Consider the following 26023-nt stretch of genomic DNA (forward strand, 5'->3'; position numbering starts at 1 on the left):
CTAACATTTCAGTAACAACCTAGGCTATTGGTTGTTAATACCACGTAATACCTTCTCGAAGCTTACATGGTAAACATTTGGAGCGAAGGACTTCCGTTACCGAAGAAACGTACTCAAGACCCTGAACCTAGCTATTTATCGATATGGTAATATGTATCCAACGGAGCGTTAAGGAAATTCTCAGACTCATCTATGAGCCACCAGATAAGTGATCTCAACTCCTTTAAGCCCTTGCAGTATAGTATATAAGACCTTTAGTGAAAAATCTAATTAAAAAAAAACTATAGAGCTTATGGAATATTATTAGAATCACCGAAAAGGACGTCGTTTACGTATGCTCAAAACTCGATGAGGTGCATTTTGATGTCGCTATAAAGTGAATATATTTCCAAACATTTTATAAACAAAATAATTATACGCACAAATTATCTTGACCTAATACGTACCAGGGCTTCGACATAATTATCTTGTCCAGCCCAGTAATTGTTAAAACTTCGCTTATTGGTTCGAACCGTTAGAATAGCGACGCCGGTTCCGCACATACCTTTAGCAAACATTTAAATTCACTGAAGTTGATTGAAAGCTCGTGACCCGTTGTGACGACCGTAGGAACGCCAACAGGGCCTGCTCAGAGAAGTCAAAAATCTCAGCTAAGCCTTTTTTAAGTCTTTTTTAAGCTAAGCCTCTCTTTAAGTTAATTCTTTATTTCCTTTTTGCCCTCTTCGAAAATTCGATACAGAAAATGATGCAGATAACGCTAGAATTCATATTTCGCTAAGTGTGTTCATACAATATATAAGTATTTGCGTTTTATATGGCAAATTTATATTTATACCGTTCTGTTAGATCTGATTCGCATTGCCAGCCGCCCCTATTCAGCTTATCACTAACGTTCTAAGTTTCTTTCATTTGTAAAACTCAATATGTAATTATCTAACTTAAATTAACTACGGCGAGAATGTCGGCCATAGACAAAGCCAGGTTTGAGACAATTCTCCCGAAGCTGCAATATGGAAAATTTTGCATTTGGGTTTGCATTCGTCGAGCAGGCTTACTGAGTTATACTCTAATTCTGAGATAAAGAACTTTGGACACTAATATATCCTCGGTACCTTGGTGTTATTAGTTCGCCAATGTTAACTTGCTTAGAATTTGTCTCAAAAGCCTGGTTAGTCTTTTCATCAATCGAGTTTTCAATCATTATATGAACCGTGATAGTTGGTATTATACAAGTGTTCTATTGTCAGATTAATTACAATGATGTTTATTAGAAGGTTCCGACCATTTAAATTATATTATTATTATTTTTTTTCTCTCTGCCACGCTTACCAAAGATTGCTGTGTTGACCCTTTTCCTCCCCTTCTTTTTCCTAATCTTCCCAACAGATTTGCCCCATACAGAGCCCTTGTTATGCTTAGCTTTTTCTTTTCTCAGCAATACGTTATCGACAAATCCAGTCCACAAATGCAGGCATCAGCCTGAGGGTCGCTAGGTTACTGTTCGTCTGATGGCTGATTCCCTCATGTAACTTCATACGGAAAAAATACAATGTTTAAGAAAATCGAGGCTATCATCTCTATAGCTTGGGTCTGGCCAGTTTGCACTTTGCCTTACACTTCAATTAAAACCATATATCTTACAAATCCTCAAGCAGTGCTCCGGTGTGTATCATTTGCGTAACTTTTATGAGTGACAGATGCACCACATTTCCGCTGTATCTGCGATAAGAATCATTAGTCAATCCTATGCTACAAAGTATTTTCCTCTCAGAAAACATGTACCGTAATAACATGCTACATTTTTGAATTACTTGAGAAAGATTCTGGTCTTCCAACGCTCTAGTACGACGGCCACCAAAACTTGGGTCAGAGTTTATTGTGACGCGATACTTAGTAACCAGTTTAAAGTGGGGATCTATTCTTAAGGAAACAATTGTATACTTACAAGCGAAGCGGTGATTTTCAGGGAATCGCCAGCTTGTCCAGTATCATGGAGACGCTAGAGATAAAGCCTGTGCGTGTTATAATAGAAACATACATATTTTGTATTATAGAATTAACCGATAATAAATATCATCTGTAAAAATGTAAGAAGAAGCTAATTAATCTAGGTTGCTATTTGGCAATTTAAGATCCAGTCATTCTATAAAGTTTATTGTACTTTATATATCGGCTTTATTTCGGATTGAAGTTTTTGTATTAACGAAATATCGTTACTGTCTCATCAGCTCAATGGCGGCACACAGATTCATTTTAGCAAAGTGACATTGTAGTCACCAAAATCATCTGCGGCCAATGTCAGTACCATGACCTCCTTACTTACTGGCCGCCGTGTTTACAAACGCAGTCTTCCTATCACACCCCTACCACCGCTGTGAAGATCTTACTAAATTATTGGGGTCCATATATATGTCACTATATCTAATATATGTACAATGTAGAATGCAATTCGGCGCATTGCTTAATTTTACGGATGATTCAAGCGACGCATTTTCATCTTCAGTAATCAACACAGGGAGCGATTTTAATTGTACTCCCCATTCTTCCTGTAAGCACCACTTAACCACAGCAACCGCTGTTAATGTCACTGCGTTATTGACAATGATACATTGGTCAAGCATTATACGAATGATGTGAGGATCTCTGCCTCTTTGGCACACCTTAGCCACTTTGTCGGTACATCTGTTACTGTCGCCGATAACCATTAGTTAATAGCCAAGTTGCTTTACTGATTCCTCGAGCGATCCAGTTGTCCTACTTTGACAAGCAGGCCCCGCAAACTGAAGACACTTCCCTTCTTTTACATGTTGTAGTAAGACGTTCTATTCTGATGCACTCACGTAGAGTGCCAGGCCGTCGCATCACAGGCAAGGGCAATAGCAATATTTGGAGCATATGAAACACGTCATGCAGAGGTTCGTGAGAAGCACCGGCCTCTAGTTCTGCTAAGGCATAAGCACCTGCGAGCGACCCTGACATATACGCACGTACTCGGAAATACTTCTGTAAGACCGTAGGACTCTGCAGAGGTCCGCGTGGCCTCTATATCTATCGGCTTTTAAGCATCGCCTATTTCGTTTACTCTCCGAAATGGAGAAGGGCAATCTAGAGACGCTAGCGGTGGCCTCTTACCCCTCAGAAGTGACAGAGATGGGTCCGTTTCTGGGACACATGTGTCAAGGGGGACTCCTATTCGTGCTGTTCAAGCGTATCCTGTCGACGGCAGGAGCCACTGGAACCGAACTTGGGGTGTGGCGATATGATGTCGACGTGAGTCTTCCTCTCGTGATTCCAGTTTTATTGGCGCTTGGAAACTTCCTACCCGCCAGCCTGGCGCACTCTTCTTTTTATTTTTTGATTTTTGCTTCTAGCCTACGACCGCCAATGCTGCTCGTCTAGGCCTAACAAGCACGGGAATAGTTCATTCTTCTTTCTCGAATGCGTCACTTCCTAAAGGAAAACGACTTGTTAGATTTTGCTGCAAAGAGAATAGTACACATAAAGATAGACTGATATCTGTTATTTAATTTTGTATACCCACTACCACGCATCCCCGACCTCGGTAACGCTAACCGAGACAACACGGCCTGCGTGCCGCTACTGCCGAAGCTACACAGCTGCTGGTCGAAAAAGGGGCGAAGCGGCGCGACCACTCAACCAACATCACGCTGAATGAAGCGCACGCACTCAAATTATACAGTTGTGTGTATATGGAAAACTGCTAGAATATGCTACAGATGACAGAAAGCGTATATGTAACAGATGTAAAAACGTGACAATAAGGTAGTGATCACTTGTAGAATATTCGCTGAATTTCAAGTCCCGTGCAAAACAGGGTAGGCGGGCTGGTACCTTATCTAGGTGCATGTAGAAACATTTCAAACACTGTGTATGTGGACACAACTGTGAACATGAAACGGATTCGAAGTTGTTATTTTTATTGTCTTTATCACGTATAAGCCAGTCTCGGGATAGGGCATTATGCTTCGTTTGATTACGAAATATAGTTAAGTATTTTATTGTTGCAATCGAACTAAGTGGACCAATAAACAGTAAGAAGCTAAGCTAAATCATGCTTTTTCGTTTTGGCCATACCAAACTAGTTTTGCATTGTACCTTGAGGGCTTTTAAATTACTAAGGCAGCGATGCCGATGACCGAGTAAGATTTTTTTGCAAAAATGCCCTTTGACGATATGAGGCGTTCTATACCATGAGGCTTAACGGTATTCAATGCTTCGAAACAAAGATAGGTATATAAGCAAATGCAATCAGTAAGTAGATTAGAACTAATTTGTACGCATGTACAATAGATCAATATCATGACACGGTGCCTATTATTCCATTTAATGATCGCTCACACACCAGTAGTTTTTTTGAGCCACATGATTGGATGAGCGACCACCAATAGGGCTTAAGGGCCTTTTTCCATTGCAATATATATATATATATATACCTGGGAGTACAAGTCGAATATGCCTGCGTCCATTTAATCAAATACGGCTAACCCTTCTAGCTATACGGATAACAATAACCTTAGCAAATTTTCTCCACACCTGTGGCTCCTTCAGAATATCCTACATGTTGTATATACGATATTTGCAACGCTATATATTGAAATGGTAGGCGATTGAAAGAACTGTAAAATAAACCTGTCTGTGTTAGGACTGTCACCCGGAACGTCGGCAGAGAATCAGCGAGACGTATTATCCACGTATCCAAATTAACTTACTCTGATGCAGATGCGTATAATTACATCAAGCGATGTACTTGTTGCATCGATCATTTCTGAGACCGGCTTGACTGCCGCGAATAAAATTCGACGACATAGAGGCGCTCATCATCCAAGAAACAGAAATCAGCTCGTCAACCATAGCAAGCTACTTACGGACAACTGGGCCCAACCCGACCTTCAATGTCAAGTGTGACGGCTCAATCTCCGCATAATGAGCGACACTTCAACCATTGTTACCCGTTTATCTTATTTTTTGGTTACTTTTTTGGCCTCTGGTCCTTTCTCCTTCTAGGCAACTACATTCAACGATTCTCATGTAGAGGGAGGAGCAGGGAAACAAAGATAGGGCATTGGGAAGGGACTTAAATCCCAAAGAAAACGCTTTCTGGAGCAATATGTAAGCCAGAAGCATCATTGGTCCTCCTTTTAACGAAACTAATACTATGAGGAGATGATCTCGGGCTTTCTTGCACTCTACATCGTTGAAAACGTTTTGCAAGACATGTAGTTTTAGCAGGACGGTTCTCTTATCGACGTAGTTAATAACATAATCGCGTTATAAAAAAAATCATGACGCCGATAGGTTCTCCAAACGATGTGACAAAAATTCGTTGAACCTTTTTTATGAAAGTACCTAACAGCAAGGTGCTTTACTATCATCCACAGACGGTAGACTACCTTGAAAAGAAATACCCGCGTCATTTTGGGTTTAGGACCAAATATTTGTGAATAAGTAAGATAGGTCAAGTGGATAAAACAAAGAAATCCGGAGAAACCGATCCTATTGTTGTTGTCTCTAATCTAGCTTAAATGTATAGATATTAAGTACTTAAGATTGCTTTTGTTGGCTTTATTTGAAGTTGCTCCCGATTAGGTGGTTGTTCCAGTACTTACTATTGTTTTAATTGTAAGTCAACCATATAAGTAAAGCGGACTGGCTTAGCTTTATTATTGACTGGCAGGGTCGAGCGCTTCACGATCGCTCGCTTTTACCCGTTTTAGTTACAGATGTATATTTGTTCATAGGCTGATATTATAATGCTTGCATTATTACAACTCAGTTACACCTCTCAGGTGCGATGGCCTCATTCTGTGACTTGTCTCCAGTGAATTTTACTCCATGTCCAGATTTCCGTATAATGTTTTCCTGTGTGTCGGGCGCGATTTCGTTCCTTCCGAAACCGACTAAGGAGTTGCATAACTTCATTGTCGGCGCCTTGCATGAGCCCGCGACGGCAGGCTCAAACAACGAGGCTCCCTGCCATCCCAAAGCAAATTTTGCTGTCGTAGCAGTATTCGCGACTGTGACTGTGTTCTCTGCTTAGTGATGGGGCGGGGCCAATTTCCGTCTTTTTCTAGCAGCGAATTCATAGATCCCAGGTCCATGGAATAGGACGGGACTTCTTTTTTCGGCTTTCCCTCGTAAGCTGGCACGTGCCCTAGCCGTGTGCGTAGTCGCGTGCTTTAGTCTATATCCCCTGGTCCGGAAAATAACCCGTCATTGATCGACGAACAGTTTTCCTCATTTCTGGGGATTCCTGATGGCAGGTTTGAACTAATGACGTGACCGTCTGAGATTCCCTCGGAATAGTTCGATATAGGACGGCTTTGTTGAGAATGAACCCAAGATCTATTGTCCGTTTCGTAACACCCATGTGACCGCCGCTCATCCAGGACACGATGATGGTTGCTCGAAGCCCATAATCGATGCACTGAAGGTGGTATTTTTGATGATGAACATACGGATTAACAGATTCGCAGTGTCAACGCAACTGGACCCTGCCTGGGTTCCGCAGGGATCCTTGTCTTAACAACCAAAATTCCTACCTGTCATCATTATTACAGCATACTTGTGAAGCTAAGTTTCTTATTTAGTGTTTCATTGTATCAAATATGTTCGGTATTGCAATAGCATTCCTTGCATCTTCCTTCCTTTGAAAGGCGCCTCTTCCCAATTACGCATATGTGCTTGAAATTCACTTGTACGAGAACTGAACATCATGATATCGAAGAAAAAACATTTGCGTTTAGTTGACTTTCGAGTTCCTTAGACCCATTTTTGTTTGCCACAGTAGTGGCAACCATTGTAAACCCAACTTCAACGAAAATTAACTTACCACTCTGTCCATTTACTGATCAACGCTCTAGTCGACCAGCAAAGAGGACATATTCATCTTTTCCAAGATCAATTTTTAGGCCACATGCTTTTTCCACCTTAGCTGGCAGTATAGGTAGTAAAAGCCTTATATTTGGCCTGCTCATCTATCGTGCGGAAGCGCGTTCATTTATGCATACGATGCAGACAGGCTAAGCCAATGTGTTATTGTTGCTATATATTATTGTTGTTGTTGTTGTTGTTGTTGTTGTCGTTGCTGACCCCTGACATTTTGGCAGGATCGAGGTGGGCTAACAAAGGCGTCTTAGTCGAAGAGAAATTGGTAAGCTGGCCAACAGAGGCGGTTCATAAAGATCCAGGCTCTGGTTCTTCGTGAGGACTTTGGCCATGCGACTCGGAAGAATTGGCCTGATGGAGGTTCACGTATGGCGGGGAACGAGCAAGCTGAAGTGTCTATGTTATTCGGTATGTTATGTTATTATGACGTCTGGTCAATTTTCCGCTTGAACGACGCGAGATGGAAAAGTTCACGTGGGAGATCTGTTTCTCGAGCGCCGTTTGTTCACGAACGAGGACTCTCAAGCAAAAGGCAGCAAGCCAAGGGGGCGCAGCGAACTGTACAACAACCGCTGCGTTGCTAGCGGCCTCGGCAGCGACGTTGGTCGATGCCAGCAGAATCAGCAGCCGCGGCGGCGACGCACAAGCAATAACTGAAATCGAGCGAGCGACAGGAATAGGAAGTAAAAGCGGAAAAGGACGCTGGCCAGAGAGAGAAGAAGGAGGTGGAGCGCTGCAGAAACGGACAAGACGATTTTACGAGGTGGTTCGGGGCATAGCTTCAATCATCGTACGCTTACCTAGTAGTTTTGGTAGATCTGGGGCGGCTGGCCGGTTGCTGCGGGCTAACATAACGGTTGCTGGGTACATTTTTTGGGGAGAGAGAACCTGAATGAAAAATTTCACAAACGATTACATTGAGTGATGGCGGCCCACTGGCGAACGAGCACTGCACGAATGGGGATAGCATGTGTACGACTGTTATAAAACCTAGCTGTATGCGTCTTTGGTGACAGAATATTCACAAAATTCAATGAATGAACAATAAATAAATGTGACAATATACACAGTTTGAAGAACTTGGCTTTGACGAGCGACTATTGCATCAACGTAAGTACGCGTATTATACGTTTATCCTTTTAGACGTTTTTCCTAAGACTAATGTTGATAGCTGTTGTAGTTTTCGATAGCATTCAATAGATTATGCCTGAAGCGCTAAATAAGATGAAACTTTTTATGCCAAAATAATATTTTTAGCGTTGTCTGAGACTCATCCTATAACTTTAGTAATTTGGCCAAAACATTAAGAACATATAGACGAACGTCTCATGCAGTGCAGATAAGTTAACCCGCATGATATTATTATAAATCCACTGAATTTATAAATTATTCGTAATGTTATATTATATTGTAAAAATATAAGATCGCGTTAAGAAATGTGAAATGAAAACTCATATATTTAATTGTTTTTTGCGCAAGTTATATGGAACCCAGTCATTAGCAGTATCTATATGCAAACTCAATACGTTGAAATTAATCTAACTTCATCAAAGCTACTATTGAGATGATTCCGGTTGGATACTTTGAAGTGTATCACTTTAGATTATTAAATTATATCGTTCATGTACGGGCTTCTAATAAACAATAGCGTATTCCTGGTGAAACAGCCTTTAGAATTGGCACCGATGACGACCCTACGCTCGCCCAACTACCTAACACTTTTCTTTGAAACACGTCTTCTTAGTTCGCTTGATTTCTACACAATCACTTCTCACTCGCAATAATTGCTTGCTGTTACCACAAATCACCATGAGGGCTTCTATTCTTCACAGCGTTTGTTGAGAAGTGTTTGTGTTTTTGGGGGTACTGACATTCCCTTGAAAGATGGAGGGGACATGTGAATATGTGACGCGGGGCAGAAGAGGGAGATCGAGGCCCCATTAATGAACATTCCATTAACCGCCCACTGTCAGTGCAATCCCGTACCCATTAACCGTCTGGATGAGTGCTTACACGCAAAGAACAGCATCAGCGGCTGCTCAATGAGGACTTTTTAGCAAAGACAGAGAGGGAGACTTGCGCTAAGCTGCGTCGGTGCAGCGGCGACCAAAATTAAGCAGTTCACAAATGTTTTATAGCTATATACAGACAAGCTGGCCTAAACGTTATATTGAAGTTCTATAATTATTAACGTATTACAACTATATATAGGATAGAGCAAAAGTTACCTAACGATTTGACAGTCTTTATTTTAGATCTCTACAACATATGATCGTGTATAAAAGTAGGCATAGAGTATAGGGTTCGTGGTTGTGTTTCAAGCTCTAAATGACGAACGGTATATGTTTCTCGTAAAAATAAAAGTTGTTTATATCTAAAAAATAATCAGTCTTGCTCCCATTAGTTTTGTAGTAAATGGTCTATGCATAGTTTGTATCCTGTGTAAGTGTACCAATCGTCATTTTGACATGCACTACATACATATATTTGAACCGAGATCGGTTCTACAATAGTTTCAACTTAAATTGACACTTTTTTATTTTCGTAAATTAAGGTTAGCCAAATATTTTTTAGATGACCCTCTTCAACTGGTCTATTTCTTTTGTCCGCGACAAACTAGTGGCAGTTTGAAATGGACGACCTTCAAAGTTGAGACTCTACCCACAACTTAATGGTTACGAACTTCTTTTTTACACATAAGTTTAACGAGGCTATATCGTATGCCTTCAAGCAGTTAAATTTTTCATCCTTTTACCTTGCAGAAGAGTAATTTTGGCATAATACGATACTAATTTTGTCATATCTACTTTATTGGCGCGGACGCAATAAAGCTGTTTGATGGATGATATTCAATAATAATATCGGCAGATGATAATAAGGATAATCAGCAGATGTATTTTTCGATAAATCTGTTTTTATTGCGAATATTGAGTAAAATCGAGCTAATAAAATTGTTAAACAAGTTAAGCATATATTATTTTTATGCTATTTTTCTGCCTCAAATCTGGAACAGTTATATTGTAGAGGTCGTTAAAATCACTAAGTTGATACTATATCTACTATACCTATACAAACGCAAGAAAAAAAAGCCGAATACAAAAATGACGTTAATTATTAAAAAATAAGCATACATTAATCTAGATCTCAATGTTTCATATCTAATCTATGAAAATAGATGTTCTAAAACGTTCCCCCCTTGCTGTATCACACAGTCCTTAACAAGGCCAAGTATATATACCTGACAGAGTATCCAAAATATACAACTATATATACTGTCCATCTGACTGCTCACACTGATTTGCCCCTGTCACCCAGAAATAAACTGCACCCCCCGGCCGAGTCGTCCCGCCCCTTGTCTTTCCGCACTTATCATCGTACCTAATCAGTGACCTAGCAGCGCAATCATAAGCGGGTCTTTGGTCCCGTTGTAGTCCAGACCTATTCTATTTTCTATTGCTCTACGATTAGGCAGGTTTACTGGCTTTCGCACTAGTTGTAGCCAATATCAATAGGAACTAGAAACAGCTAGCACAATGGCCTTCATAGACCCTTGGCTAGCGTTCTGACGGCGAGGCACCGACAGGCCGATGTGTTAGGACTACGTTGTTGATACAGGACACCGCCGGCTTTACGCGAAACGGGTGAAGGGACGTTAAACGAAATAGGCGAATCTGACCACGACCGCAGTGTCAACTTCATGAACGGCGAGTGTATTAAGCAATGCTTGTGTCGGTGATGACCATATGACAGAATGGTTGCTCGACCGCCCGCTTGCCTGGGCAGATGGCTCGGTAGAAGCCTGATCCAGTTGCTGTACGCGTGTGCATGATGATCAGAGACGCCCATGGATGGACTTGGCTCATACGGCTGAGGAACGACTGTTTTGGCCCCGTGAAATCGTCACGTAGCCTGTAAACCATAAAATGACGATCGCATTGGCAGTCGTTGCCATTGCCACTGTCACAGCTCATGTTTGCGCTGTTGCCGAAAGTGGGTTCCTAAGGGCGGGACAGTTAGGGCAGGGTGTAGGGGGACGGCCGGACTTGGAGGACGGCAGTCGCGTTGACTTATTATAAAAACCTTTTCGCTCCTAAAGAAGAGAGAGAGAGAGCGAGAGGAAAAGGGAAGGTTAGCGTGAGGAATAAATTATATCGTTTAAGTGATGTTGCTATTAAAACAGATAGAGTTATGACTAAAATAACCATATTTGAGAACTAGTAAAGTATATTGTAGTTGCTCGATGAACATGACGGTCTTCTGATTTGGCAATGCGATGTTACATATAGAATGAAGTTAAAGCAGCAAGTGTCTATATTATATCAGGTGGCCTGAAGGTCGCTGCGGCCGGCGACATGATGTAGCTTTTTGTAGCCGAATTAGCAGATGTGTTCCCCTTCGATTCTAAAGGCTGTTTAGTTAAAAATTTAACAGTGTTGTCTGTATTTATCGCCCCTAGTCACAGTAATGGCTTTGTCAAGCTGGGCAAATCCGTCACCACGTCAAAGAGAAACATTAGCCTGGTCATCGGCTTATTTCTCCTTATGAGCCGAGGGTCTACACTAACATAAAAAAAAACAGCACCGTGCTCACATTTGTTTGTAGGCTATATTGTCCGCAGGACAGTGCAGGTGTTTTCCGGAGATTTGAGTCTGTTTTTTCGCTGGTCCTTAGTGACAATCATCGCCACACGACGGGAAAATGCACTCTATTTCATTGATCTGCTATTGGCACATCGAATCTATTAGCACTATTGTCCTACGCCAGGTTATCTTCGGCGGACACGGGGTGATTACAGACGTGGGGCGAGTAGATAAGCGAAAAATAAGCGACTGGATTCTACCGTCGTTATGTCGATTCATAGCATATTAACAGCGGTTGCACCGTCCAGTGTTGTTTTTTCGTAGCATACAATTGTGTCGCTATCTAACGATAACAGCTTCAGGCCGCTCGATACGGAATGCCCGCTAGTCTAAACCAGACCGAAGTTTATTCTATACAATGTAGTCGCTATGGAGTCAATCATCTGCAACAGCGATCGACGACACTTCCGTTCGCAGAACCCTATTTCAGCAACGTACATAGCTGATATATGCTAGGTCAAGCTCCTAGTAAAACAACGCTGCATCCTTCTAGATTTCAATAAAGATTATGTTCGGTTAAATGTTTTCTATGACTATATACATCGAGCCGTAACGCATAGCAATGACCAGTATCAAGGTTGCACTCACTAATCTGTCGAGAACATTTTATAGCTTCTATCAGACAGGACAGTCCGCAGCTCACCTGCCTTGTTCATTTACTATACAATCAAAAGCTATCTTGTATTGCTCCCCGTCACCTGCACCTGTCGTAGCTGGCTGCAGCAGAAATCTAAGCGAACGAGCCGCCATCACAGTCGCTCTCTGGGAATTGCTGGATTTAGTTTTATGCCGTTTTCAGTAGGACCAGGAAGAAAGGAGGCCGGATTTGAGATTACCATTACTCAAATTGTACTCCGCCACTAGCGCAATTTCAGTAAAGTTTTATCCCTCATGAAATACTCCATATGGCTTCCGATGTGGCCGCATGACCGCGTACGCTCGCGTGTAAGGACTCCCAAAGGTGTACATCGGTCTGGTGGTAGCGCTATAAAATATGTAGGCTCACTCCACCCACGCTCTATGTTCCGTCGCTAAAAGCGGTTTAGACAGATATATAAACCCAGACAGTGCTAGCGGGTGAAATATACGCACTAGCCGAAACAATAAGCCATCGAGCCCGCTAGCTGCGGTCGTGGATGGCATTAGTTATTTATTGGGCCGTTAAAATGTTTAAAATCGCAATTTGTACGTGGGTTTCAAACATGTGCTATAGTCAGCGGTCGTCATGTTGGAGACTTGTTGTCATATCGCTAGATAGATAACAACTAACTGCTCTCTGACTCTTTTCATAATAAGAAGCGATTGTATCGAGAAGACCGCATTGTAATTCCTCGATGTTGAAGCTTTTTGTTCGTCTCAGAGACGCTCGAGTAGTCATCCGAAAGATACCACCAGATACGTTTAGGTTTTTAGCCGTAATGGGAAGCTTTTCAGTAATATTGTTTGCAATTAGAATTGAAGATCACCATTATTTGACCCGTGGTACTACTGATCGACTTATTGGAAATAATCATTCAACTATGCATGGAGCCATCATTACCTTCGCAGCCCCGATTTGATCGGATATTTCCGCAGGCAACATCTACTTAGTTGCTTTATCACAAATTTCGATTTTTACCGGCGCGGTATGATACGTCGGTGTATCACACTTCGAAGTACTGAAATCAAATCTCAAGACATTATCTGTACTGTATTATATCTAATTGTTTCGTATTTTGTTTTTCTTTTGAAGTGTGAAGAACATGAACGTTTATTGAGTTCAAACGTTGTGATCTGCTAGCAAAATCCGAGTCTGAGCGATCAATAAAAGGCTTCAATAGCTCTACAATTACAAAACTAAATGTATGCACAAGTCGATGCACCATAGTGAGGTAATAATCCTATTGAACATCGTGATAAATAGGAATCTATCTATTCGTTAAAGTTAACAAAACAATACTGTTATTTGGATCTGTATGATGGAAAAACCGCGGAGTAGGAAAGTAGTATTTTTCAAGGTTTCATCAACCCCGCTCTACCTGAAATCTGGCTGAATTTTTTTCTAGGTAGATTCAATCGTTGTCTGATGGAGCAAATCCTAATCTAGACTGCTACGAATACCATAACAAGTTTCTAGGCCACGAAGTTTCAACTCGGTACAACCACTCGCAGGATTCAGCTACGTGCGATGTTTTTGTTTATGTTGCTTTTTTGACAGTTGTTATTTACGCACTATGAAGCTTTTGAATCCGTTCGTTTACGAGTTCCTTTCTATCTTTCATGAAAGAGACCTCAATAATAGCGACAAACGAAGGGCGCTCCTATCATGAAGTTATGAAAAACTTAACGTAAAAATGTTAAAATCAAATTCTGTGCATAAAGCATTTTTTTTTTTACTACTCATAGGTTATACCGATGACAGTGGTGCCGTGTTACGTTACAAGTTGAAATCCTCGCAGAAGTATTCTTCTGCAAAATTTAAAAATGAACAAATAATAAGGCTACATTCGAGCAAAGGATCTCCATTCTGGACCAACTTGCCCGGAACTGGGGTCGTGAAAACTTCTTTAATAAACTTGAAGAACAAGCAAAATATGTCACTGGTAGATGAGTGTAACGAGGAAGATTGCCCTATCCCTGTTATAGTCCGAGTAGTTGAAACAGAGCTTGATATCATTACTGTTTATCTATCGAACTGAAAAAAGTTCCTCGATGTTCCATTGCGGTACAACAATTCAGTCAAGTCATAAGATGTGAGCACAGACTACCGCATGCCCTGAACTTGGTTCTTATTAGCATACAGAGGGAATGATCCACCGTCTACTTGGACGCTAGCCTTGATTCATCGAACACAGATCCAATTTAAGCCGAGCTATCTGCTGGTACAAGCTTCATTACAATGTTTCTTTTTAAATCATTAGATCAGCACACAGAATGCACAGACAAATGATACGCCTATGAATTTGAAAGGTACGTTTTTGTTAGTACTGCCTCTACTCCGAGTCGCGCCACGATACGTAAGTACTAGGCAGCTTAAGTAGAAAATGAAAATCACTCAATAGTATTGCCGATTATATAGTAACACTCGTTTGCCGATATCAATTCATGTACATACGATTGTTCTTAGAAACGAGCGAATTGTGCTTGGGATCGAAGCTAGAAGATATCTATGATTGATTGTTATGGCGTTTGGTGAAAAGTTCGAAGTAGTTGGATTTGGCCAAGTGACTTCCTTTTCCAACAGTAGTAAATCGTCCTAACTCTGGAACTTTCCACACCTATTTTTAGAGTGTAAGTCTTTTATTGTGTCATCATTTTTGTTCCCTGTCAACGGCTATATTAGCTGTGGCGCGTGATACAGGGGTATGTATAAGGTATCAGAATGTATACTTGAAGCAAGCATTTTTCGCGCGCACAACAACCTGCCGCAACAGTTGTCTCAGAGGGTCCCGTCCCAAGTATGCTGAGCCTCTGAAACGACCATTGGTGCTTTTTGATCTTGAGGAATACAATTGTATGATGAAAAGCTCAATCGATGATACGATGAACAAGCCGTTAAAGAAATGTATGAGAAAATGTGTTGCTCATATAAAAAAAGAAAGCCAGTCATCTTCTTTTGAGTTGACTACAGCCGAATTCACATAATGCTAACTTCTTAGTGGCGGTCCTTTCCTAGGAACAAGTAGGCTTTCAGGAGGGTCCGTACGTGTTTTAGGCTACCCCCTACGTGTTGAGTTTTACCTCCGATATCGCCGTTAGGTACTTTATCAGACGGCTGGCTCCCAATGCGAAGCTAGCTTTCTATGCCCAGGTTATAAAGCTAGATTGCAACGTTTCCCTAAGATCAGCCGGCAAATACGCTACCCATTAAGCTGTTATGGACACTAGCCAAATCCTCGTATGAATCGTATTGTTACGCGTGTTGAGCACTTGATATGCGCTCTAGGCGCAAGGGATGTACCTGAAACAATCACGACAAGATTTTTGCCCAGTGGTTGTTTTTTCTTTAGTTACTAGTTAGCTAGTCGTCAAGCGCCTAAAGGCCCTCAATAAACCAATTTTCCACATCTGCCGCCAACCATTCACAAAAGTTCGCATCGTAAGGTATTCGTTGGTATTATGCGATAACATACGTTGACAACGATCTATGCGGGCCCACGGTTACTTAAAGTAGGCTAACAATGCGGGGTCGAGTTTAACAACAAACGCCTACGTTCCTCGATAACAAGAAACAGTACAGACATAGAACTAAATTAGTTTTTAGCCATGATTATTAGCTAAAAATACATAATACCTCAGTAAACGCAAGCAAAAAAAAAGAAGCATCATTTATATAAAGTGTGATCTTCCTGGGTTAGAACCACCTGATGGGGCACACGTACCCAGCTCACGCTGACTCAACAAAGGGCAAAATTTAGTTTGCTTTCAACGGCACTTGGTGAATAGCGTTTATTTTCTTATTGTGTATCTGGGATTATGGCGTCAGCACGTAGCAAGCGGGTTAATGGCAGGTGTTGGCTTTACGCTATAAATCGTTCACAGTGAGCCCAACAGCGTGTTTGAGTGGCGCCCTAAAGTTCATGGCTCCCTTTTACACGATGTTGCGCGCGGCGTTTAATCGTACGGGGTGTTGACTTAAAACGAACGAGGTCATACACACAATATAGGTGCGGCTTATATATTTATTGACATTGTTACATTGTCAAGTGTATGGTATAGAGCTTACGAATGTGCCTATCCTAGCGTCCGTAACAGTACTATAAAAAGAGTGCATTCGAAATAAGCTATCTTCTCTTTAGTATTATGTTTTTACAATTACGATGTGTTACCGATGCATGACGATCATTCATTTGATACAGAAAAACATTACATCAACTATCAGATATGGCGAATTAAAGTGAAGAGATTCGCTATTATATATCTATTACATTTTTCGACAATTTATGTTTCGTTTTGTCCCTTCGAGTTATTGAGGGTTAACTTATGAGGGCCGACCTATTCAGCCTGTTCTTAAAATTCATTCACGGCCGTTTAATAGGCGTGGACCAAACGAGTGTAGCCTACGGACCATACCGTACAGCAAACAGACAGCAGGTACCACCAGCGGTAATATGTGTACGATATATGGAAAAAAGCATCGATCAACTGTCAACTTCAGTGGGAGTTCACAGTGGCTAACACATATAACGGTAGTCATAAACGAACTTCAGCGTATTTCGTTCGCCGTTCGCCAGCAAACAAAAAAAAAACGAAAACAAATCATAAAGAAAACAGAACAAAAACACCGCTCAGATTAGCAACTGAACCTTCCGAGGAAATAATGAAACAGCGACTCGATTTCCGGTGGGCTAACTTCGTCGAACGCGAAGTGCGACGATAGAGCTTAGATCGCGGCGACAGGCAGCCATATATAGAAACAAGCAAACACGCTGCTACGAATATAAGTCATAATAAGCGTCTACAAACATCTAGCGTAACAGTCCTTCCTATTCGTAATAAAGGGCCAATACCTAGTTCGCTGGCTGGCAGGCAGGCAGGCAGGCAGCCAGTACGACTAGCTGTGTGGCAAACGAGCCCGCAAAACACTTCTACGAAAAGTGACATGCTAACTAGCCTTTTTTAGGTTGTTGACCACAAATCTGGCCAACTTGCAACCTCCTATGACGACGACGAGGCCAGAAAAGGAGACGGAAATGAGAAACTGGTTTTCAGTTAGTACAGGAAGGAGGAGGGCATAGTATAACATTGCTTAGTTCGGATGCGGCATGTTTGCAAATGCATGCTCAACCTCATCGGAACTGGCGGCAACCGTGGAAAAAGCAAGAGTCTTTGACGCTATGATGCCACTATATCCACGTGCTAGGAAACGAATCCGTTACACAAGTAGCTGAACGTTGTTATTACCATCCTTTACGGTACTCCAGTAGGGACGCATTACTAGTTTTTCTCTGCGATGGGAGCGCTCGAAGCCACTATAGGCCCCGACAAGACAACCGCGAGTTGATCAAGAAGTAGACAACTCCTGGCCAGATGCTTTGTCTTTGGAGTCGTTTTCAGGACTGTTCACCTTTTTTTAGGGGGCTGTTAAGAGCTTCGGATTACTCTTCATTGAGTTGTGACTCTAAAACCAATGATGTATCTACAATTAGATAATCGCTTCACACACGAGTTTCATTGGAAGGTAAGGGTGGCGTTTCATATTTTACCCCCGCAGCATATTGTTCACAGAGGTTAGCAATGCCTATTCTCGCGGAGAAAGCAGGATGACCTTGGTAAGCGCCCGTGGCGATTGAATTTGAGTGATGACCTTGTAAAGCGCGTACTTGAGCTCGTATTTAGACGCGGTACATGACAGCCTAATTATTTAGTATGTCAGGTCTGTGTCGCTAATGTCCCGACGGTAATCACGCTGCCCATTGAAAATCGAGTAACCGTATACAGGAAAAGGACCGTTTCGTGCCCAGCTAAATACGTAAGGCACGCATGCAAAACAATGCTTGCGGCATCAACAAGCGACCGTATCGTTATGCGGTAGGATAGCAGTTAATCAATTGAGTTTTTTTTCTACTACTCTACTTCTATGAGTTTTTTTTTTGGTCTTCTTCTAAAACGATTAAAGTAGAAATGTCCTATTTTCAGTTTTTATTGATTCATCTGCTTGCTAAAACGGTATCAAAAATGCGTAATTTAAAGTACGTGATATTGTTTACTGCAGATGCACTATTTTCGCCGATGACATAAAAGTTCTGTCTTACTTTGCACGTCATCTCTTTTAGCCCAATAGAAGTTAGTCATTGATAAATACTTAATGATGAAGTTCGCTAGAACCTGCTAAGCAGCTTAACAAACTGAATCTTTAACTCTATTTGTGTAACACACTTATTGAGATATTCCACGACTGATTTATTGTAGTATAGCGTCCTAGAATGTGTTTGTTTAGCTCAGCGATTTAGTTGATACCACTGAGAATACTGCTAGACAAGTTCTCTATAGTATTGTCAACAAAATCAACAACTTGTTAGTGGAACTGAACCTATCAGAGGATTGACACAAGCCCAATGTAGGCCTGTTGCCGATGGCAGTATCTTGTCGCACGTGAGTTCCATGTGATTATTGCTCCATTCGGCAGAATTTTACAGAGTACCACATGAGCTACATGTAGATGCACTATGGCGCCTCATCTCCGCATATAGACGTACACCTACTAAAGACTCATTTCTCCCTAGTGCGAAGTTTCCGTAAGCAGAGCACAGAGCTGGCCGTACCTTCAGCAGGTTTTCGCGAAGCTAAAAATTATTGTTAGTATTATTGCCCGCTCAGATTCGTTCGTACGTCTCCTATTCTGCTCTATTTCCCGCCCGCACATGATGCTGTCATCAAGCTGCGCTTAAGCCGAAGTGTATGAACATAATCCTTTACAGTGGTTCTCTATGCGGAATGGGCAAAGTCTGCATGGGGGTTGGTCACAGGCAGAAGATATATGCCCGATGTACATGTTTGGAATTCATGCGACTTCGTGTGGTTGGCTCTCGTGATTATCCTTTGTGCCTACTTGCGTCCTAACTTCGCTTTCTTTCCCGTTGTTTCGTTCTGCTCATCACGCACTACTTACGACCTAGGACGCATTGATCCCTGTAGAGCTTTTGAAATGGCTATCCCAGTGAAGGTAACAAGCGGCTCGTCCAGGCAGCCTATGATGGGTGGGGCCGGCGTGTGCAGCGGGGAACTTTGTTCTAATTTGTGTCAATAACGCCAAGAGAAACACATGAGGGCCAAGTTAGAATATCAGTGAGTTAAACGTGATAGACTTGAAGACGACGAGGTTGTGTTGCTGATTTTTTCGCTCGACGAGGAAAGCAGTCGCTCGCATAGGTCAGAACAGGCAACCATGCGAACGTATCGACTAGCGTGGACCGGGCATATAGACAAAATTAGTGAAGGATTTACGCGCCGCTTTATGTAAACCTGACAGCAATTTGCTTACCCGAACATCTAGTCCTACAGCGAACCTCTAATGTTACAATATAGGATTATATGTAAACATAGGACCACTAAACTTTTACGTATTAAGTCTCGCGTTAACCTGAATCCGTGTGTTGTTGCTTTATAAGCTGAACACTGCCAGAAGAGATTACATAAAAGGAAACAGGCCGAACACATCGCTTCAGACTCATCTAGGCCTTCATACTATGTATTCTACTAGCTGCTAGTTTTCATCCGCGGAAATAGTCTGTATAAAATACGCAGTAACTTAAGTCCTGAAGAACATCTAAAGTTTTTAATCACATGGGCATTTCGTCATACGACTAGTACATATTGATACGTGCTTGCATATTGATATTCTGTCAACACCCTGAACATCCTCAGAAATAGTTGAGAGCCATCATGTGCGCCACTCGGTTTAGCCGAAGAATTCTAGACTCAATATATTTCGCTTTTGACTTTTCTGATGGATTTAATGATCCTGACCGATGAAAGGAACGCTTCCTCGCCCTGACACTGAGCCAATGCGGACTATCTCCACAAAATCTTCATACATGCGATTTCGGATCAAGGTAATGTTAACATAAAAAAAAAACATAAACAAAAAATATAAAATAGCTATTTTGACTTTTCCAGAGGAGAATATAAACGTGGAGTTTACGGGACACTGTGCTTTTGTTAATGCGGTATTGGCATGCTTCAGAGTAATTAAGCAACGGCGATGCTTTGTTATTTACTTGAGCAGAAGGAGTAGCCAATATTGAAGCTAACGAGGATATTACCAATTATTAGATAATTGCTACTAGAAATTGATTAACAGTTTGACATTTTCTTTGCTTGTGGGCTCGTGAGTAGTGTATCCGTGGAGGAAGAAAATTGGAGTTGCTTAATCGTTTAACGTTAGTCGGGCTAACGAGCTGTTGAGTTTATTGAGATTCAAGGAGGGCCTCAGCAGGCGTAAGCACTTCGAAGCAGCTCGAACGAGGAAGCCCCTCGCCGGCAAGAGATGATGCCCGATTCAGCTGGTTCATCGTTATTCACTGACACAGGCACCCGGTGAGAGCCTGCTTAGGTCCGCCAACAGGAACACGAAGGGACTAGTAGTCAGGCTTTGTTTACCTATCTCACAGAGTATCCTACACATTAAGAATATATATCTAAGAAAGAAGAGGTAAACAGCACTTTTTAAAGACGATATTAGCGATATGTAGATGCTTGTAAATTTTAGTGTTTTTTGTTCAATGTCATTCACCTTAGCAGTAAACGTAATTGAAATATAATGAGCAGCGTGCAAAGAACGGAAAACCGGTCAACTTACATTGGAAAATCTGCGTACTTTATTAGAATGTAAACTGTTTCATTAATTGATCGAGCAGCATAAAAAGCAAGAATAAATGTTAACACTTTTTAAGTTGTATAGTAAAAGTTGTCAATAGACGCTGCCCGGTCTTAGCACCCTGTATATCTATCTATATATACTTCTATATTACTAGTGCTACGTCCGATATCGCTGTTAGGCATTGCATCATACACACGCCTGGCCCCCCGGCACGAAGCGTATTGTCTGTCGACGCCCGGATTCGAACCTAGGCACCACGTCTGTAAGATTAGCGTATATATACAGATACGCTATCCGCTAAGCTGTCACGGGGATAGCACTTTATATCGACAATATCGGTACTAAATATTCTCCTAGCTCATCGTAGCTTTCTCACGAAGGAAAGGTCCAGTTCTTGGAATTTTTTCAATTTTCAACACATTCAATACAATTTTCAACAGACATGCTGATACTACTTTAACTGATTAAATTGTCTACTATTTTTGGTAATCTTATTGTTATTGTATTAGCTAGACAGAGCCACTCCTTTGTTTTATCATCGAAGGTGGCAAATCGCATTGCGTGTAAACATGTAATACAGTTCTGTTCATTTAACGTCATGTCAACCCCTTCAGCAGACGTATTTTCGCCTCATCCCCTTCTGAGGCTGCCATCGTCGAAACACCTTTTCTTCTACAAAACGTTTTTTGTTCCACTTGTGTAAGCCAGTTAAGTCTACTGGACGTCTTTTAGGCTCGATAGTTATCGCGTACTGGCGTTGTGCAAAAGCTGTCGTTACCCACAATAGATGGTTATGAGAACTGTGCAGACGAATTTTACACCAAACGGTAGTTGTCAAAAGCCGTCCAGAGCCACGCCACCCCACCCCACCAGACTAGCCAAATCGAGCCGCTTAAAAAACAGCATTTCCGCTCCAAAGAATACCCCCTGCGTCGCTCCTTGCGTGCTCTGATGCCTTAGCCAGATTCGCGTCGAGCCCTTCTATCGTGACGAGGCGGCAACGATAAGGCTGGCCTGTCTCATGAGAACACCCATTTATTTCCAACCGTCGCCCTTATTGTAACAGTCGACTGGTACACGATGGCCAAGCGCTTTTGATTCTCTACGCCGCCTCCATCGTTGACAAAACTGAAGTGTCCTGCCGCGCTCCTGATGACTCGTGGGTGTCCCTCAGTTTATCATCTTCACCACCGCCTTCAGATGGGTAAAGCAAGAAGTAACAGAAGAACGGCGATTCAACTAGTGTATTTTTGCGTGGCAACTTCACATGAGTGCTAATCAGTAGGTTATTTATTGCTAATGATGGCAATAAAATTTTCGACGCGCGTGCATAGAATGAATAACAAGCTCAAACAAACCTTCGACCCGCTGCTCATCGACACAGGGTATATCGTTTCTCTAGCTGGATATATTGACCGACTGACTGATTCAACGATACAGATGCCAGCTTTCATGTTCCTAGATGCTTTATTTAGATTTATCATCTGCCTGTGACGTAGCCGGACGACGATTATTTCGCATGTTTTTTATAGACTAGTCTCATTTAACGTAGGCAGCATAGCGATCCACTTGACGAAACCATGTAATGTAGATCATGGGCGCCCTTGACTCTGCTCTAGCACTAGTGCTCGAATAACTGGATTATGTGCTTAATCATTGCAATAATTTGCCCAGGAGCAAAATGCTAATGCCCCCCGCTCTCGTGTATGTAAGCGCACTACTGCCTAGCTAATGGAGCTCTGTTTCCGATTTAACTTGTGTACCACATCGAAAACGGTCGGCAGATAGCTCGCAGCCATTATCTAATTTTAAATTCGCCATTCTTTAGATTAAATGTAGAACATATCGTAATGGATGGCGGCAGCTAACAAATCGTCGTTTCTTGAGGTATGGACAGCAGGGATGTGCAAATAGGGGGTACACAAAGCGACAATAGCAGCTGTTGCCATCCGTACAGTCGAGATGTTACCGTGGATTGTCAATACGCCGAAATACGAATGGTTATTGTCTCTTTGACAGATTTGCCTGTTCGAAATTCGTCAAGATGTTACAATAGTTCGGTATCTTGTTCTGGAGTGGTTTAGGAGAAGGTGACGCATAGTTTAGCCGTAGTCTAAGGGGAGCTGGTATAGGTGACAGCCGGCAGGCCTTCCGTTTAGCGCGATCCTTCGACGATCGAATTATTCCCGCGCGCCGTCATTGCCATCATTCTGTTAGCTAAAGCTAGATAGTGTCACTGAGTTGGTTCATTATTAAATCACTCCTCATCATTGAGATATGTAGAATTATGTCGTGATTTCAATATGCAAACGGGACATGAAGCGTGATTTAAATAAATACTTAAACGATTACGTTCATTTATCGGAAAACAGCGAATAATTGTTACCACTAGTAGACTAATATCTCATGTATGATAGTTCTCAATACTCTTGACCTCTAGACGCGACTGCGATACCAATCGTATTCAACGATAGCACCGCAAGTATACTCTTTCTGGAAAAATAACATATGTCACGCTAAAACTCCAACGTTTCGCTAATTCACTCGTTTTTAGAGTAATTGACACTTTCACAACATCGCACTCGTAATAGAATTATCCTTCTTCTTCTGTAAACCTTTCTCCCATTGTTATATGAAAGATGGATCCGCTCTGCAATTTCGTTCATGACGCCTGCATCCTCTCTCATGGGACCTTTCTTATTTCCATGCCCCTTATAACATAGCTAGGGATTCCGAGTAAGAACTTAAGTCAACTGGTGCCTACGTCCGTGATAATAATAGTGACAGATTCATTGGCGACCTTTGGAAATTGCGTAACATTTTAATGCATAGCCGCTAGCTAGACCTGTTGTGTAATGCTATAAATATGGTTGTACTTTTACGATATCAAAACAAACGTTTGTGTTGTATTTAGAAGGCGTTCATTTCGTGCGTGACAGAAGCCCCCACAAAGCGCCGGACATCGATACCCAACAATCAAGACTCTAAGATGAGCGTCCGGCCTTCCCTCCCTAGGCCGGCAGAGCAGTTTACCTAAGCTTTTAATATGTCTTTTTATTCAGATTTTATTGCCCCTTGCTTATCGGACGTCTGCATTGTTGTGGCGTTATAATGACGCAATATTGTCGCAAAGCGATGTGTCATATGTCAGCAAGGCGCTTGTAAAGGCCCTATGGCGATGATCAACGGCGCGATGGCCGACTCATCTGGCATGGCTCGCCAGGCCCTACCTTCTGCGCCAGGTGTCGAGTACTGTGTACCTTAATACCAGGATCACCTACTCAAATCTTGCTGAAGACGAGAAACCACTAGAGTTTTTTTTGTCTCCCTTTTCTCTGCTTCCCATTCGATCCGCCGATGCGTCTGTACCCCCACCGAGTTGGGTCCGTCAAATCGCTGGCTCCGTTGGCCCGCACTCAGCCGGTGGTCAGCGTTCGACTGCTTGCTACCGCCCGCCGGTGGCCTTCTTTCTCGTTACTACCATCTAACCAACTTGCCACTCAAAAACTTTTTCAAGCAGACCTCTCGATGCGGGAGACGCCATGGTTCTCTGCCCTTTGGCTTGTCGGGCCTTATTCGGTCACAATATGGTCGAAACAAGCGCCAGACAATAGAAAATGGCCCAACTACGGTTAACTGGTTTGGGTGGCTGCCAGGCCCGCCGATACCCAACTTGCCGACAACCAGAATTAGAGCAGTATCAGTTATAATAACGGTGTTGACCTAGTATTAATAGCTATCTGCCGCGTGCACTGGTTTCGCACGCGTCTGCTGAACGCATGTAACGGAGAATCTATGAAGGTCTCAGTCCACTATCGACAATCTTAGGCGTATCCTGATATAGCGTTTATAAAACGCGAATTTGTTTGTAGGCAATCGTTGAAGCTTGTAACAAAGTGAAGGCAAATAAAGAATTGTTGCTTATGCGTAAAAAATCATTTATTACATTAAATCAACAGTTCCAAATTTGTTTATTTCGAAATTCATTACAACTGGGCTTGAACCCGCGTCTCCCGGCTTTTCTTACGAGGGCTCAGTACCGAATCTTCTCGTGACGATTTGTTATCGCTAGCAACTAGTAGGTGTTGTCTATTGCCATTATTTAGGCTCAAGACTCGTCAAGGCACAACACAGGGTTACTTTAAGAAGGTCAGTCATCTTGATTCTAAAGCGAGTTTTACCATTCGTACTATACGAGACAGATCGAGTGGCTCAATATCGCAATTCGGTATTTGACCCCCTGCCGAACTTTCAAGGAAATTATATATTAATTATAGTTGACATCGTTATAAGGCATGTCGTTTGGTAAGGTGGAGATATGTTATAGCGTATCTCCACATTGATACTTTTAATGGGTACGTCCGTAGCTGCGCTAGATTGTATCCAAACTCTTGTGGGCAATGAGCACAAAGATACAAAAGCATCTTCAATAACTAATCGATACTCAAAGACGTTCATTTATACCTGTAATTAGAGATTGTACCATTACTTGTATTGTTCATTTCTGTTAATCCGTAGAATGATTATAGAAGACATTTCTATATATATCGTTTCTATTCATTGCTGCGACAAATTTCTGTTTGGCTTCTTTCTTTCTTTTGTCTTCTGTTTCGTTGTTCTTGCCTATATATATATGAAGATAAAGTACGCATTATGGCCCCAGGAGCGTCATTAAGTGCTTCTTCGCCGAAACGACGTACCATAAGAGCACTTCTACGACCGAGGGTGCACAGACCGATGGGTAAAACGGACGGGGCTTGAGAGCAGGCTGTTCCGTCGTCGCAGCCCCCGCCGTCCCGCTGCAGTTGGTTCGCCCACTGCTTCTTCTTTTTCGACTGCTGCTGTCAGGGTACATGGAAAGCAGCAGCAGCCCCTGCCGTTTGCGCTAGAAAGAAGTTGAGGAACTGAGTGCAATCGAGAAAATAACGGGGCGGCGTCTGTAAATAGGTGAGATTTATTGGACCGACTGGGATGTGCTTTTGTCAACCAACCGCTGGCTGCTATACGACGAAAGAACAGGCAGAGCTCATTACGTCAACAGCAGAAGCAGCAGGTTGACTGTCTGTCTGCTTAGAGGTACGGGAGCGCTGTTCCCTATCCATTTAACGGTGTATGGCAAAGTAAACGGATGGCATAACGTGGGGATACAAGGGCTGACCGTACCCAACGTCCGAGC

At 42.2% G+C, this 26023-nt stretch overlaps 1 protein-coding gene across 14 annotated transcripts in view; it reads right to left on the bottom strand.

Annotated features, from left to right (window-relative positions):
- Positions 1-281: 281 nt before the first annotated feature.
- The window catches only part of LOC147757494 (uncharacterized), a 36355-nt gene continuing 10613 nt past the window's right edge, over positions 282-26023 (bottom strand). For 2 of the 14 annotated variants that reach the window (XR_015320922.1, XM_086979956.1), the window contains 2 exons: positions 7707-7794; positions 282-3450 (listed from right to left, as the gene is read on the bottom strand). Coding sequence is in view for 5 of the 14 variants with exons in the window: in XM_086979956.1 (XP_086836082.1) it covers positions 3422-3450; positions 7707-7794 (117 nt within the window). In the remaining 9 variants the exon portion in view is untranslated. Of the gene's footprint in view, positions 3451-4798; positions 6446-7706; positions 7795-9800; positions 10997-22061; positions 25312-25547; positions 25785-26023 lie in introns of those variants that run through there. The other 12 variants (XM_086979955.1, XM_086979951.1, XR_015320919.1 and 9 more) reach the window with 8 other exon arrangements.

The sequence above is a fragment of the Varroa destructor genome, unplaced genomic scaffold, assembly GCF_002443255.2.
Source record: "Varroa destructor unplaced genomic scaffold, Vdes_3.0 BEIS01000002.1, whole genome shotgun sequence".
In the NCBI taxonomy this organism is placed as follows: domain Eukaryota; kingdom Metazoa; phylum Arthropoda; class Arachnida; order Mesostigmata; family Varroidae; genus Varroa; species Varroa destructor.